At 32.4% G+C, this 17711-nt stretch overlaps 1 protein-coding gene across 1 annotated transcript in view; it reads right to left on the bottom strand.

Annotated features, from left to right (window-relative positions):
- Positions 1–1073: 1073 nt before the first annotated feature.
- The window catches only part of LOC144976964 (zinc finger protein 830-like), a 20008-nt gene continuing 3370 nt past the window's right edge, over positions 1074–17711 (bottom strand). The window contains exons 2-9 of the mRNA XM_078921621.1: positions 13689–13788; positions 12731–12842; positions 12193–12217; positions 9317–9510; positions 6812–6921; positions 6156–6233; positions 3932–4008; positions 1074–2918 (exon numbers count right to left, since the gene is read on the bottom strand). Of these exons, the coding sequence (XP_078777747.1) occupies positions 2759–2918; positions 3932–4008; positions 6156–6233; positions 6812–6921; positions 9317–9510; positions 12193–12217; positions 12731–12842; positions 13689–13788 (856 nt within the window). The 3' untranslated portion in view covers positions 1074–2758. The remainder of the gene's footprint in view (positions 2919–3931; positions 4009–6155; positions 6234–6811; positions 6922–9316; positions 9511–12192; positions 12218–12730; positions 12843–13688; positions 13789–17711) is intronic.

The following is a 17711-nucleotide window of genomic DNA, read 5'->3' as shown; positions in this document are numbered from 1 at the left end:
GGCCAGAAAAAAATTTAGCATTGATGAACTGTGGGAGAAAGCAAAGGAGGAGCCTGTCAGTGTGGTAATCCAGCACAGGAAATGGCAATTGATTGGGCACACTCTAAAAAAGCCACTGATCAACATCCTGGCATGCCCATACATGGAATCCGCAAGGAACGAGACAACGGGGAAGGCCTAGAAGCACATGGAGGAGGTCAACAACAGAAGAGCTAAAGAAGGTAGGAATGAGCTGGAATAAAAAGGAGAAGATGGCCCAGAGCAGAGTGAGAGACAGGAAGACAGTTGATGGCCTATGCTCCATGGGGAGCCTAAGGGCTTAAGTAAGTATGGCAATGTTTGTTTGTTTGCTCTTTGGGGTGTTATGATGCTTGCAGCACTTTTAGCCAGCCTGGAACCACTTAAAAGTCCTATACTGACAGTGCAATACGATTTATATTCAGATGGTTCCAAAATCATAAACCTAATATTGACATAGCTAATATGTTATGGAGAGATGATTTAGGAGGAAAAAAATACCCCATCTCTCACATAGAGATAAAAAAAAATCCACCCAATTGTTTCTGTCTTAGAAATACTTTAGGCAGAGCCCTGGCGAAACAAAATTGTCCCACTCTAGAATAAAGACACAATGCAACTTGGTACATGCAAATAATTTAGAGGGATAGAAGAGAAAGTTTGTGAACCGATAAAGACTGTCAACCAAGGGGGTTGGATGGGGTGGGGTAGTCCACCTTCCCCCGCCCTAAGGCTAAGGGGATTACACCCACTTACTATGATGAGATTCTCATTCACACCATTGTCGAATGGGGTAATATGAGTGAGGTAACTGCCAAAAGACGCAACAATTGTCAGAATTATACAGGCTGTTGCTCATTTTCATTCATCCAATAACTGACCATGCTTACTTTCATGATTTCCATGAAAATGGGGAACTTCGTAAAAGCTTGCCGAGGACACCAAAAAGATGTACACAAGTTTATTTTTATTTTAGTGTCCAATAAGAGAGAGGACAGGACAGGTGCATATTGCTGGTATAAAAAGGTATAAAATATAATCAAGTTAATAACATGTTCATTGAAATACATTTTATTTGTTGGTATCTCCTCATGTAATTATCAAATCTAAAGACATCATTGTGAAGGATTTACATTTGAACTGGTTTGCCACAGTGTGATAAAACTTTAAATCATAATGACAAAAAAAAAAAAGTAATTGAAAGAAGAAGTAAATTAGGTACAAGAATAGAGAAAGATAAAAAAAAAAAAAAAAACAACAAAAAGAAAACAAAACAAACCTAAAAAAAAAGTTTTTAAAAGGTTTGAGTTTATAAAAATCAGTACACATTTACATACATTTTACAATGCTAAAATTTCATGTGAGATACATTAACTGTCCCATGGACATATGAAATGGAGATAAGGGAATTATTTTTAGTGGTCTTGTATGACACCCACCGTCTGACCTGTGAGTCCCTGGTTCGAGTCCCACTCTGAGCAGCCCAAAGTTGCTTCCCTGGAAAAAGCTTGTTACTCACATTCTCTCAATGTACTATCATGTTTAAAATGAATACCTACTTATAGCAGCATTGTAAACTAACCATGTCTAAAATATATTGAATATTACAATTTATTTTAACCAAATTCAAACCCTCCATAAAAACCAAAAAAAAAAAAAAAACCTCTACTTAATATATAAACATAATTTTTTTAAAAATCAACCTACAAGATGCGGATTTTAATTCAAACCCAGAGATAGAAAACCTGTGAGAGGTGACAATTATCTTTCAGTTGAGATTGAACAAAATGGTGTTTGGGATACGAAAAATTACTTTATGGCCACATTGTCGCCAAAGTATTGTATTTCTTTTATCTATATCCAATAAATAGTCTTTGAGACATTAGGAGTCATCTTCAACAATTTTCTGAATCTGTATCAATTCTGTCCATTTGGACGAAAAAGTTTCACAACTTCATTTCAACTTTTGTTAATTTTTGGTATAACAAATACTAATTCTATCTCACACAAAAAGTTCCAATGTTTTAACCCCTCAAAATGACACCATTATCATGATTGTTTATTTGAATTCATGGACAATGGAACATAACATATATACATAAGACAGAATCATACAGAGAGGTATCATTCAAAAATAACTCATCACTATATACATTCGAAAAAACCCAATCCAAAAATCCAATCCTAGATGAAGTTATTTACAGATGACTGACTCACAAATAAGTGTTCATACTTCAATGGATAACACATGAGACATAACAGCAAATTTATGTGGGAAATTAACATTAACACACATTTTGAACATGACATAAAGAACTAACTTTTTTTTTTTTTTTTGTCCTACAGACCAAATTTGGCTTCCATATCTAAGAATAAAATAACCTATTTAGAATGTTTACATAACTCATGTTTCAAAAACATTCTTAAACAGCTCAGTATACAACAGTTTTGCCCGCACTCCGTACTAATAAATAACGTTGATAAAAAAAGATTGAGACAACTTCCATTGAGGTAAAATGGACTTTTTAATTTAGTGTATGCTTGACTGAAAAAAAGGCTCTGAACCCAAAATATTCCTTCCATATATATTCTCTCTCAGGGTGAAGCTATTAAAATAATTTGTCATTCATTACTCTCACTTCTCAAAGTTTCAGAAACTCATGATATTACTTTGGAGACAACTACATCGGTCAATATAAAGAATTATTATTATCCTTGAAAAGTAGATCCACAACTTTCATTACTCCTTCAATGATTTCTTGGCCCGCCAGTCCAAAAATTCATCAAGTTCCTCATCATCTACTTCATCATCACTCTCCTCTTTCTTCTGTCCATCTACCAATCCTTTCAAAATGGTCTCTCGTTTTACATGTAAGTTTTCAACTTCTCGCCACCTTTCACTGTTAGATGAGAGAGAAGAAAAATAGTATTATAGTCTGACAATCGAAACGAATGGACAAATAGTCAGGAATAGTAGAGGTTTGATGTCACCTACCAATGTCTACTACATTTCGAAAATTTGATGATGGTGACGATAATGATGAAAATGATGAGGATGGATGTTTATGATGATGATGACTATGATCACAATGACATTGATGATGATGATATTCCAAATGCAATGTTAAAACCCTTTTGTGTTAAATCGAATGGACAACCAGCCAGATTTGCTAATTTTATCATTTATGGTGATCAGGAGAAAGTTATTACATGAGGCTACAGACATTTAAGTTGAAAAAAAAAATCATACTAAAGAAACTATTTAGGAGCATTGCTCATTTTAGGCTGACAAACACTTATTGGATATTCATGCTTTTTATTCTTCAGTTTTTCAAGACAACTTGAAACAATCATAGTCATAATGTTATTATTCCGTTCCTTTTCTTCAAATAAAAACACAAAAAATACCCCCAAAAACAAAACAAAATAAACTCCACAAAAAACTAGAAATACAGAATCCTTGTAAGAGCTAAATGACCCATTGAGTTAGAGTAAATTTTTCAAACCTCACAGCCCCATTTACTGAATCATTGTTGGGTGGACAGAGTGCTCAGAGAAAACCTCAACAAGAGACTAAAAACCACCATTTTGATTGTCACTCTTCTGCTCTAAAATTTGAGCCATTGCGGCCCCAATTAAATTGTGTGCATGACTTCAAGTGTCGGTTTTTATCCAGCTGATAACAAATCATATCACTGTTATGGATCAGAACTTAGAATGCAAACTCTCTTAATTTTAAAAATAATGTCCTTAAAAGAATGTTGGAGGTAGGGTTTTATGAAAATCACTGAAGAAATAAAAAAAAAACAAAAAAAACCCCCAAACTATGACCTACATCAAGCCAAGAAAATAAAATAAAATTTGTCATAACTAAAAAGCAAATCTGAATTCCATAATAAATTTGTAGACTTACATCTGATCATCTATTTCATCAATGTTTCTACCTAGGTTTGCCTGCTCATCCTCCTCTTCTATAATGACTTCAGAAACCTGTTGGAATATCAAACAAATTAATAAATGCGAGACAATGAAAATTTGTAAAATCTAAAGGTAATATGTAAATGTTTTTCACCACAAAAGTTTAAAAAAAAGAATATCTAATATTTAAAAATGTTTTTAAAAAATTAATTCAACCCATTTATTTGTTTTCCAGTGACACCCTATTTTCATTTTTCGATTATCATTGGGAATTTATTACATTAATACTGGAGCAAAGATATCCACTGTCCAAACATCAAATTAATAGAGCTATTGAGCTGCATTCCCTTATTTCTTTCCCAAAAACAATCTTATGACAACGATTAAAAAAAAAAAAAAACAAGTCAAGAAACTTCAGAAATAGATGTGGCAACAGAGATAGGAGAGCCTGAATATCCCTCAACAGCCCTAGGTCTGTCTTGCTATTCAGAATAATGATAATGATGATAAATTTATATAGCAACTATTAATCCACTAACGAATATGCCATTGCCCTAAAATACACAAAGACCAAATTAATTATTCATACCAGCACAAGCATGCAAATACACCTGCACACCCAGACATACATGCACACTTATCCACATACAGATTGCTATACAATCTACTCTGATAAAAAAAATCCCAAAAAAAGTAAAGTACATAAGCTGTCAAAATAAACTCTTCTGAAGAGTTCAGTTCAGAATACAGAATCAGTGCTACCAATGCCCAAATCCAAAAAATAAGGAAAATTGCCGACGATTTGGAGGTTCAGGGGGTGAAGTTGAAGGCCCCCAAAGAATTCATGAAAAGTGCTTTAAGAGGGACAAAAATCATATTTCCTGAAAGCATATTAAAAATGTTTGCAGACAATAACTATGGCTATAACCTGTCTTTTTTAAATCAAACGTCATTTATACCAAAAACATGATACTCATAGAGACAAAGTTTTGAAGAGAAAGATAGGGAATGCGAAGAAATAAAAGTCTTGACAACAGATTGGCTGAGATAGATGTAGAATCAGAGCAACTTACTAAAACACACATGGAATATCTAACTCACTAGAGACCAAGATGTATACACCAATGCTCATATCAGGTGAAAGTTAAAAAGTCTGATATTTTTTTACAGCAGCTCCCCCCCCCCCCCCCCCCCCCTCCCCCAAAGATGTGAAAAATATGGTTTCCATAAAAAATAATGATGGTTGGAAGTACCAATCATTTCTTGTGTTAGATTGCAAGAGAACTAAACAATTCCACTCTTCACTCTTTTTTTTCTTATTCTTTAAATGTCCTCATATTATTTTATGTTCAAACAAAAATTGCATTTGTAATTAATCTTATACTTATACTTGTTTGACAAGCCTGTGGATCAACATCTAATTGCGATGAAATAAGAAAGAACCAGTTTTAATTTTAACAACTATGACGAATCAGACATTTTATACTTCATTATTCATTGTTTGAACAAGAAATTTACTGAGATGAGATGTAACTTTGTTTACAATAAGGCAATCTCCTGTTGGTAATGTACACATACTTGAATGTAGATATGTCACAGTCAAGATACTAACAGCTGACTCAACAAACAATGAGATGTAACTTTGTTTACAATAAGGCAATCTCCTGTTGGTAAGGTACACATACTTGAATGTATGTCACAGTCAAGATACTAACAGCTGACTCAACAAACAATGAGATGTAACTTTGTTTACAATAAGGCAATCTCCTGTTGGTAAGGTACACATACTTGAATGTATGTCACAGTCACGACACTAACAGCTGACTCAACAAACAAATGATAATAGAGGAAACCGAATTCAACAAAACTAGAGTAACAATATAACAAGAGATAAGAACAGTTTTAAATAAATAAAAACAAAATGAAATATGAGAAACAGTATTATGTCTGGGTGAACAGTGAGCCAAAAAGGTATTTTAAACTTAAAAGAACCGAAGTAGTTAAATTCTAGTTTTTCTCAGTTTAAGAAACGATATTCATTCTCTGCAATAAAGATCATTTTAAAAATTTAACCTAAACCTCCTATTTCTGATCTTAAATTCAAGTTTTATCATCAGGATCATCCCGACATATAATGAAATCGACATATAATGAAATCAAATGATTCATTATAGGTGCTCTTAGTCAAAGAATATTACTATTTTAAAGAAAGTACTTACATGAGCTTCCTCCTTCATGGCCCTTTGGAACAAATCCCATTCCTCCTCCATCTTATCTTTATATTCCACTTCCCGAACCTGATGGTGGATAACAGCAATTGTGCAACTTGTTTTTTAATATAAATCATGATGACAATCATTATGATGATGAAATAAAATAATGATTACTAAAATAAGAATAAAAATGATGATGATGATGATGATGATGATGATGATGATGATGATGATGATGATGATGATAATGATGATGATGATGATACCTTAATCTCTAATATGATTAATCAAATTAAGATCAAAAGTACCAAAGATAATCCAAAAGCTTGATGACAAAGTAAAATAATAAAGTGGATTCAATAAATTAATATTTAAGTTTGAATCTGAGTATAACCTTAAGTATGATCTAATTGATTTTCAAGTGAAAATAATCCATTTTTTGGTCATTTAAGACATTGGACTTGTTCTCTTTAAATAAAAACAAAACAAAACAAACAAACAAAAATAATAACATAATAATTCACCACTCTGACCAGATTCGGGTTACATATAGGTAACCTTTTGTAACCACCAATTTTATTATTGACATTTTACCAAAGAGAAAATAAATAAGCTTCAATCAGCAAGATATCCAACAAGTCCAGAAATACCCATTAACTTACCTTTGCGTCTAATTTTGGATCATCAAAAAATCCCTCTGGCAAAATATCAGCCATAGATTTAGGCTTTTTCTCTTCATTATCGGTTGACTCTGTATCATTGTCAAAGAAATCTGATGGGAGGAGAGAACAATTAAAACTGACATGTCATCAGTGCATGGGTGAAAGGTTATAAGTTAACAGGGATCAATTTGCCTGAAAGACAGACCGATAAAGCCAGTTTGCCTGAAAAAGATGCTAATTTAATTTTTTGCAATCTGCCACTCGTCGTTTGAGAGCTAACCTTCACAGAGTGAAAAGTGTATTTAATCCTATGATCTTAAAAGTGCTTTGGTTTTTTAAAGAAAAAAAACAAAAACAAAAAACCTAAAAAAAAAACAACAAAACAACACAGTACTTTGCCTGCACGATTGAAAACAAAATTGCAAAAATTGAGTGATGCAAAATGCAAAATTTATATACAAAAGCTAACACCATACCCAAATTAAAATAAATAATCGTTGTCATTTAAACACTCATTCGATTCGCAGCAATTTCTAGTGGTTATAGAATTATCTAGTTAATGGTGACACCAAGATAAGTCATCAATTTAAATTAGTATAATCTTCAGAAATTGCATTAACTCGGGCTATTGCAATTCAAAACATCACAAAAAGTAATCAAGAGACCCCAACCATGGTACTTGTTTTGATGCTAGTGTTGCCATAGGTTGTAGTAGCGATGAAGCTCTAGTGGTGGTGGTGATGATGATGATGCTGTGGTGATAGTGGTTGAGGCAGTGCCAATGGTGTGATTGTTGTTGTAGCAGTGGTGATTAATACTACTACCACAACTACTACTAATATAACTTGTACTCCTCCTCCTAGTGCTACTCTTCCTCTTACCACTACTACTACCACTACCACTACTATACTACTATTACTACTACTTCTACTACTACTACTACTACTACTACTTTTGGTTCAAATATGATAAATACCCATTTATGTAAGATACCAGTAGAATACCCCCAAAAATGGTGCAATTAATTTAAACATTCAGCGTTCTTACAGCTCCCCACTTTATAACAATAATTTAAGAAATCAAAATTAAGTATTTTCAGTTGTATTACAAAGGGATATAACCCATTTCTGTTTTATGTTTATTGGCAATAGTCCTTGATTGAAGGCTTCATTGTCAAAGATGTTGGTTTTATCTTATTTTCACTTAACAAGTTCTATTTCACAAGAAGCAGAAGCTTAAATGCGATGTGAGACCATTTGAAGTATAAAATAAGTTTATATGCATAATTCATTGCAAATTTTCATTAATGGAGGGAAAGATTTTAGTGAACACCAGCGTATCATAACCAACTGAAAAGATAAATGGTATAGTACAAAATGTGACGCATCAGCTGATGTGTCAGATGTAAACAAATCAAATCTATGAAAGAAAAGTGACACATGTGTAAAATTGTCACCTTTGAAAGAAAATTAAAATAGCCTACACAAGCCCGGTGCACCGGTATTTTCTGGTATTAAAAGTTAACCTTCCAGTAGTGCAATAATGATAAAGCCAGCAAAAGAGCCAAAATGCCAGTAGGTGATTATTATAATTACTAAAAAAACGGAATTTCCGGCGGTTAACTTTCACCCATGCATCAGATTCAACATGAAAAACCCCCCAAACAATCTACAATTGGATCCAATAGTCTGATGTCACGTCCGCCCAGCAACAAGCAGCTTGGTTCTAAACAAAGAAAATCGGTACATTTCATTCTTCATGTCATGTGATCAGAACATATAAAAAACAAAACATGATCAGATATATAATGTTTTTCTCCTTTGGATAAACTTTTATGATCTTCAGAGAATTATTTCATTAGGGCATCCGCTATTGTTCCGATAGTTTAGAACCTGTGCGTCATTACGAGGGAAGTGACGTCACGACTGTTGAAGCCTATTACAATGTTTTATTTACCCACTTTAAAACAAAATTTTGACCCAGCACCTTGTAACAGTATTAATTATGATGGGGTGGTTTAAATGATAAAGATTGAATTTATTGTAAAAAATGACTTGGGTTAGGTTTTTACGTTTTATTGAGGAAAATGTATAGATTGTTTCTTAAACTGACAAATACATTTCTTGTCCTTTTAACTTTGAAATTCTTGTTTAGCAGGTGGTTTACTATGACATAATACCGAGAGCTGCAACTTGGAAAAAGTCACTTGGGGGGACAAAATGACATTCAATTCAGTGACAACCGAATTTCGCCTATCTATTTTTAAAATATGACAATATTATGCTCTCCGGCAATTGTTGTTCTGCTTTTAACATCAAAATCATGAATTCTGTCATCATTGTGTCCCAGATCAAGTAGAATTTTCTAGCATGATTAGCTTCCTTTACATTAATATTATGACAGTCTACATGTACACTTTCATCTTTCTAATATCATGGCTAACTAGTGTTATAAAAGAACTACTTCTTTTTGACATCTAAATAAATGTTAATAATATCTACTGACCTGAAGGTAGATTACTGCCAGAAGGAGTCTGGGCTTTTTGGTTTGGATCCTTATTATTTAACCTTCGATTAATAGCATCATCGTCCTCATCGTCACTTGATGATGATGAATAACCCGCCAACAAAGCTGCTTTTGCTCTTTCTTTCACGTCATTTGGACGTTTGGAACTGTCATCAAAGAAATCTGTGGGTAGACTGACCATGTATGATTTGGAATTAAAATTAGTGATATCATCAATTCATGGTTATTATAATCATAATATGCAATTACAAGGAAGTACAAAAGTAAAAAAAATGTTTTAAAAAGTCAACAAAAGCAGACAAAGGATATACCATGAAAACCTTGCATTGGAGGCAGAAAATGCAGCTGCAAAAAAAAAAAACACATTAAAACATAATCACCAAAACATTATCATCTAACTTCAACAATAATGATGTACCTATTAAAGACACAAACGGAGAGGTCATTTAAAATGAAAAAGCTCAAATAGAACGTTGGAAAAATCACTTTTCATCTGTTTTGAACAGGTGCTCCAAAACTAAAAGCCAATATCAAAGAGGCAGACACAGATCTTGATATAATAACAAACCTCCCAACAGTGACAGAAATTAAAATTGTAATACACTCCCTAAACAACAGGAAAACTAGAGGAGAAGATCAAATTACTGCGGAATCGCTCAAAGCCGATGAGAAATTCAGCCTGGAATTGCTTAGAACTTAGAAGAATATTTGAAGATATCTGGAATGCTGAGAAAATGCCAGCTGAATGGAGCACAGGTCTTATAGTAAAACTTCCCAAAAAAGGGCAACCTTCTCTGAATGAATAAATTGGAGTGGAATGATGCTCCTCTCAATCAAAAGCAAAGTCTTCAGCAGGATACTCCTAAACCAGATGTATCCAAGTAAAATACCACAATTAAGAAAGCAGGCAGGCTTTTGGAAAGGACAGTCTTGCTCCGACCATATTTTCTCATTAAGGCATATCATTGAACAGAGCAATGAATGGAACGCAACTTTATATGCAAATTTCTTAGACTTTGAAAAATCATTTGACAGCATTCACCGCCAGGCACTATGGAACCTCATGAGAGACTACAACCTGCCCCAAAAAGATAATTAACATTGTAAAAATGTTATATACTGACTTCAAGGGAAAAGTAATTTGCAAACGAGGACTTTCAGAAAACTTTCAAATAGAGACTGGTGTAAAATAAGGCTGAGTAGTATCCCCATTTCACTTCCTATTGGCACTCAATTGGGTAATGCAAGAGTGATGAATGGGACCAAAACAGGAATCAGATGGACTTTTTCAGAGATATTGGAAGATCTGGATTTTGCAGATGACATTGCTCTCCTGTCACAAAAATTTCAGGACATGGGAAACAAAACCACAGAAGATTGCCCACAATACCCTGAAAATAGGCTTAAAGATAAACACAGAAAAACAAAAATAATGAGAATAAATGCAAAACAAAAATAAAAATAAAACCCATTAAACTATTGGGATATGAGATAGAAAACGTGGATGAATTTCGCTCTCTTGGAGCTAAACTGTCTGACGATGGGAACTCAGTAAAGGGAATAAATGAAAGGTTAAAAAAAGCCTGTGAAACTTTCTCTCTCTCTCTCTCTGGTGTGTGTGATTGTGTGTGTGAGTGTGAGTGTTTTACTCTCTCATTCCTTTTATTTCATCCTCTTTCTTGATATTTCTCTCTCTGTCCATCTCACTTCAAGCAGTTTCAAAACTGTACTTTCAAATCATAAACTATTCTTTAACTTTTGGCATTTTGAAATCGTATTTCCTCTATCAAATAAAACAAAATGTTACATTAATAATTCTTATTTCATGAATTCTTTAATGAAATGTAAAAAAACCTTCAATGAGTGAACAATTTCATAATATTTTAAACAAACTTTGAAATGCAAAGAAAATTTCAACAAAAACAAAGATGCGCATATCCAAGAGTAATGTTTTATCAGTTCTTTTATATGGAGCAGAATCCTGAAAATCAACAAAAACTGTTTGTTGCAAATTAGATATTTTCCAAAACAATTGTCTACGAAAAATCTTCCACATTTTTTGGTGTAACAAAATATCAACTAAAGATCTACAAAAGGCTGACATGCCCCATTTCTGAAACAGTCAGATCAAGAAGATGGAGATGGATTGGCCATGTTTGTCAGATGAAGGAGGGAGCAATCCTGAAAACAACGCTCAGATGGACACTGCAGGGTAATCGCAATAGGGGAAGACCACTGGAAACTTGGAGAAGATCGATGGAAAGAGGGATGCCATTCTTAGGTTGGACCTGGGGTGAGGTCCGGAATCTGGCAGAAGACAGAAGTCACTGTCGCTCCTTACTGTCGACCTTATGTGTTTATGGAACACCAAAGAGGAGTAAGTAAGTCAGTAAGTAATATGCAATTATTCTTACTGATGAATTTTTTAAAAAGCAAAATGTGAGGGAAAGATTAGCAAAACACGATCCTTTTTCATGAGGGCTAAGCAGTAAAATGATGAAAAGTTTGAAAAGTGTGTCATTTTTATATATAACTTGGTGCTTTTTATAGAACAAATGAAACCTAAAGCAACATTTTTTGTCTCCATCCCATAACATTCCTTACTTGTATAGTTATAAAGAATAATGAACAAAGAGTTCCATATACTACCATCCCATCCCATTGGAGGACTTGAAGTTTAAGTCGATTGGCTACTTATAGCCTCATTCCATAAATATGTATTATCACTGGCTTATAAAAACACATTTTAAATCATGTAACATTTGTTGAAAAGGAACATAAAACTAAATGATTAAAGTAAGCTAAAAAAAAAAGGACACTAGAAAATCATCATCCGAGACAATAATTACAAATACCTTTTGTTTCTTGGATCTGAGGAATCTGGAACAAAACATCGGTAAAAAATATTTCATTTGATGTGAATGTGCATGTTTACATTTATATATCAATACTTTAATAACAACAAGTGTTGATTGTGAGCACTATAACTCAAAAGAAAACAATTGAAAAAAAATAAATGACGAAAAAATCAAAACAATCCAGAGAAGACTGTAATCTTTATTGGTAGTGACCAAACATGCACAGAGAGAGAGAGAGAGAAAGAGAGAGAGAGAGAGAGAGAGAGAGAGAGAGAGAGACAGAGAGAGAGAGAGAGACAGAGAGAGAGAGAGAGACAGACAGACATAGACAGAGAGAGAAAGAATGAGAGAGAGAGAGAGAGAGAGAGAGAGAGAGAGAGAGAGAGAGAGAGAGAGAGAGAGAGAGAGAGAGAGAGAGAGAGAGAAGTTTGATCAATTGGACCATTTCAAAATTTCAATTTTCTTCGTTTTCCAAAGTCGGACTTAATACAATACCGCTCGAGGCATGGGGTCACATATGTGCAAATTTTCATACCTTTCTTTTTCTTTGCAGTGTCTTGTACTGAGTGCTCAGCTTTCCTCTTCAGTGAAGATGATTGTAATTCTGTAGGCTTTGTAGGTCCCTGTGTTTTGACAGCAACCACCATCTGAAAGATTTTATCAAATACACATATTAATGTTTATAAACTGAGTATGCAGATGTAGTTATCATTCAACGTGAATAAAATCAGAGTAGAATTCTGTTGTCCAATAGCACCTAAGATCAAGTATTTTTCTAATAAAATTTTACCTGTACAATTTCTCATGCTATATGTTTATCCTTATCCAGCATCAAATCCAAAGCAATTCGAATAATAATGTGGCCTCATGACAAACAAAACATAAATCTCACAGCAAAGAAAAACTGGCACTAATTGTTAGATATTATTATTTATGTAAACATTAGATTGACTTCTTTTCCTTTCTAATAATCACATGCCAATAATTTGCCAAATTAAAAGAGAAAAAGAGTAAATTATTAATAATATTAATAATAAGATATCAAATTCTTGAAACATTCCGTTAAGAAAAAGAAAAGAAACTTTTAAATATTACTATATCATTCAATGAAGTACACAACATCTACCTTAAAATAACATATAAATTAAACATTACAGATTGCTCTAAATGAATTGTAAAAAAGCATATGTTTAATGGAGATCTGCAAGTAATACCGTTAAAACCATAGTCAAAAAAGAAGAAGAAGAAGAAGAAGAAGAAGAAGAAGAAGAAGAAGAAGAAGAAGAAGAAGAAGAAGAAGAAGAAGAAGAAGAAGAAGAAGAAGAAGAAGAAGAAGAAGAAGAAGAAGAAGAAGAAGAAGAAGAAGAAGAAGAAGAAACAAGAAGAAGAAGAAGAAGAAGAAGAAGAAGAAGAAGAAGAAGAAGAAGAAGAAGAAGAAGAAGAAGAAGAAGAAGAAGAAGAAGAAGAAGAAGAAGAAGAAGAAGAAGACAAACCTCTTTATGTTGTTTACTTTGAATATGTGCTGACCAAAGGAGATCATTTTTCAAGGTTGTTTTACACAGTATGCAGACTAATTGATTAAGGCTATTATATCTGATAAAAAAATAGAAAAGAAAAAAAGAAATTAAGCAAAACACCACTTGGGATATAAAATATAGCTTCTCACTAATAGTGTTATGGTGTGCTTATTAAGCAGCACAATAAGAGAATAAGAAAATAAAATCGAAGAATCTTATCATTATTTTTCTTTTCAGAATAAAAATTTGAGACATCATAATACTTTTCATAACTGAATTTTATTATGAAGTATTTATCACATTCAAATTCGAGTTGTAAAATGCAAACTAAAATGAAAATAAAAAAAACAAAAAAATAAATAATAAAAAACACAAAAGACAGGGAAAGTCCATGAGAGCGAATTAAAGATAGAGAAAAGTAAACAGTATCCTTTCATTCTGTTTCAAAGTTATTCGTTTATGAGTATTTCGTTCCATCAATTGCATATAGCTAAATCAATGATTTTCAGGCATTCCCATCTCAAGGGTTGTAAAGCCATCACAAATCACTTCCCTCCTCAACCCCTACTTTTCTTTTTTTTTAAACAAGAGATTTTGCTTAGAAGTAAAGACATGATGAAATCTAAGTTAGCCAAATTGATGGACTTTGTCACCGCTAAGGACCATCTATTCATCTATTAAAAATTCGGAACTTTTGGAAAGAAGTAGTCATTGCCAAGCAGAGTAATTTCTCCAATGATTTGTTAGATGGTTTATGCTGCCAAAAAACAAAAACAAAAACCAAAATAAAAAAAAATAAAAAAATAGAAAAATAATTAAATTGACAACCAAATAGTGAAGACTATTAGTCTAAAATAAAATAATAATAATAATAATAATAAATAATAATAATAATAATAATATAATTATAATAATAATAATAATAATAATAATTACAATAATAATAATAATAATAATAATAATAATAATAATAATAATAGTAAATAATAATAATAATAATATATAATAATAATAATAATAATAATAATAATAATAATAATAATAATAATAATAATAATAATAATAATAATAATACTACACATTTATACAGCGTTCATTCTCGTGTAACACACAAGCTCTGGGCACTTTACAATATAAATTATCAATTTTGAGTGAAAAAAAAAATAAGAATATGATAAAAGGCTAAATACTATTTTTATCTAAATTTTGACAAATGATCATATAATAAAATTAATGCATTTATGTTACTTACAATATATTGTATAACAGTATATCATTGATCATATAGGGGAAAAAACAATATTTTCTCATATAACATAAGCGAAGTTTCATATATGGTACTTGAAATTATCAAGTGCTTTGCCACTTGTAGTAAAAAAAAAAAATTTTTAACTAACTGGGTAGCCAGCCCCCTTGCAATTACAAGAACTCTTTAAAAAATGACCTGTCTTTCCGGAAGAAGATTTTTTTTTTAATATCAAAAAATCTAATGAGACCACTCAGTTGTTGGACAAAATATTGATAAAAATTATTCAACTTGACAGTGGCATGTCTTTCCGAAAATTAAAGTTAAATAGCCCAAATTCCAGCCCAAAAATCAGAACCAAATCTTTGATTTCTCAACTCAAATCATATCAATACCATTTTGTTTTCGGAGTGCTTATTTGCATTAGTACTGCAAAAAGTGTTTTCAAGGCAAAATCACCATTTGCATTAGTACTACTTTCTGTTAAAAATGGTAGCACTGTCGAATGGATTGAAGTTGAATGAGGGTGTGTTAGTTTGAGAAGAAAAGATTAGGAGGGATGATTGTAACGTTCAGTGTGACTGAGAATTGACATTTCGAACGTTTCATGTTTTCCTTCAAGTCTGAAACTTGACTAGAACGTGTTTTGCTTTTGTTACCTCAATCCAATCCAATAAAAAATTTTCACCTCTCTGACTTGATCATTTGTTCACAGCTTGAAATCTATTTGACCTTATATCATAGATTACTTTCCTGAAAAGTATGTCCCTGTTTATTATTTTATTTACAGTTTGTTAAATATATGTTATAAGCTCTCTCTCTCTCTCTCTCTCTCTCTCTCTCTCTCTCTCTCTCTCTCTCTCTCTCTCTCCTCTCTCAATAGTCTCACTCTCTCTGTTGCTCATATCTCAGTGCTCCTGCAAATAATAGTTACCATCAATAAACTACCACTACTACTACAACCACCACCAGATCATCATCATTACTTCCACTACCACAGCTATCTCCACATCATTATCAAAACTATAACAACCACCACCACCATTACATCATCCTCCTCCTCATCATCGTTACCACCACTACTACAACTACAACCACCACATCATCATCAATACTACAACTATCATAGCTACCACCACATCGTTATCAATATAACAACCACCACCACCACCATCATAAACTATCACTAATACTACAACCACTACCACCACATCATTATCCTCATTGTCATCATCAGTTCCACCACAATTACAATCACAACTACCACATCATCATCATCATTACAACCACTACCACAGCACTACCAAACGGATTAACTACAATGCAAGATACACAGGCTTGAGAGATATTATTCCACAATTGTGAGTTTGCTAACTGATTTGGATAAAATCCGTAATAGAACCTAAGTACTCAAGTACATATTGAAAGGGAAATATGCTGTACGACTTACCAAAATGTTCCAGAAAAAAAATTGTAAATTTGTAATGAGATTTTAGACTAATTTGTATATATCTTTTTATTAGATTTATATGCTAAATTATTTCATATCCTTACACTCTGTCGATAGAAGACAGAAGAAAAAAAAAAAAAAAGGGGGGGGGGGGCAGAACCAGGATTCGAACACACAGCGTCGATTCCGACAAGCCTTCAAAGACAGAGAACTTAACCATTCGGCCATGACACCCACATGAATGTTGACGCATATCGTGTATATATAGTAACCTTTTTTGCATTGACAGATTTATTGTTGGTTAATTTTATGCTTTCATCGATATTTTATCAACTTTACTTATTTCCTATCCATATTCTGGAATGTGGATATATGTTTAAAAGAGTGGAGTTTCAAAAAAGTGTCTGTGTATAATCATCCATTGTTATTGCTAGACATGTATCTGGCAATAACCGTTCATTGTTGTTGCCAGACAGTGTCTGGCAATAATCACAGCGTAGTTTAAAAGTTACTCAAGGTTTTATGTTATTTGGTGGCGTTTTTATGCACCTTCGTTGAAGGTGTACACAAACGCACCATTTTTATGCACCTCTGTAGACAGTGCTGGTTAATTTACGAAAATATTGCTACTTGAAGCTCAAAGGAAAAAATATTGATAAGTGTTGAATTGTAAGCTTCCATTTATTAGATGGAGACAGCTACTGTGGATGTGCCGGGTTTCCCCTTTATCAACAAAACACGAATAAAACACTAAGAACGAGAGAGATATGAGTGAATGAAGTAGTTCACAAGAATAAACAAAAACAATGATGGGACAGGAAATAGAATACCCCTTTGTAAGGAAGTATGAATTAAAATATGACAATAAATATTAATAAAATCAATTAACACACCATTTTTATGTACTGCCATTGGGGGTGTAAACATCTAATTCTGTGAATAGGCCCATCTACATCCATAAGTTTTAGATAGTTTTTGTTTTAGATTGTAGTTTAGCACACTACTTAGTGAATACAGATGTACGTTTATACAAAGATATTAATTAAATAATAATAATAATAATAATAATAATAATAATAATAATAATAATAATAATAATAATAATAATAATAATAATAATAATAATAATAATAATATTATTATTATTATTTTATAAATCAAAGGTAACAAGAAAAATGGCACACAAATACTGATCACAATGACCGAAATATAAAAAAATAAATAATTTTGAAAATTAAAATCAAATTTTTTTTCAAAAACATGATAAAAAATTTTTGAAAAGCAATAACTATAACAACAAAAC

The sequence above is a fragment of the Berghia stephanieae genome, chromosome 1 (genome assembly GCF_034508935.2).
Source record: "Berghia stephanieae isolate SIO BIC M18660-M18661 chromosome 1, UCSD_Bste_1.3, whole genome shotgun sequence".
NCBI lineage: Eukaryota > Metazoa > Mollusca > Gastropoda > Nudibranchia > Aeolidiidae > Berghia > Berghia stephanieae.
Note: the sequence above shows the minus strand (reverse complement) of the source record. Positions and strands in the feature narration are given on the sequence as shown.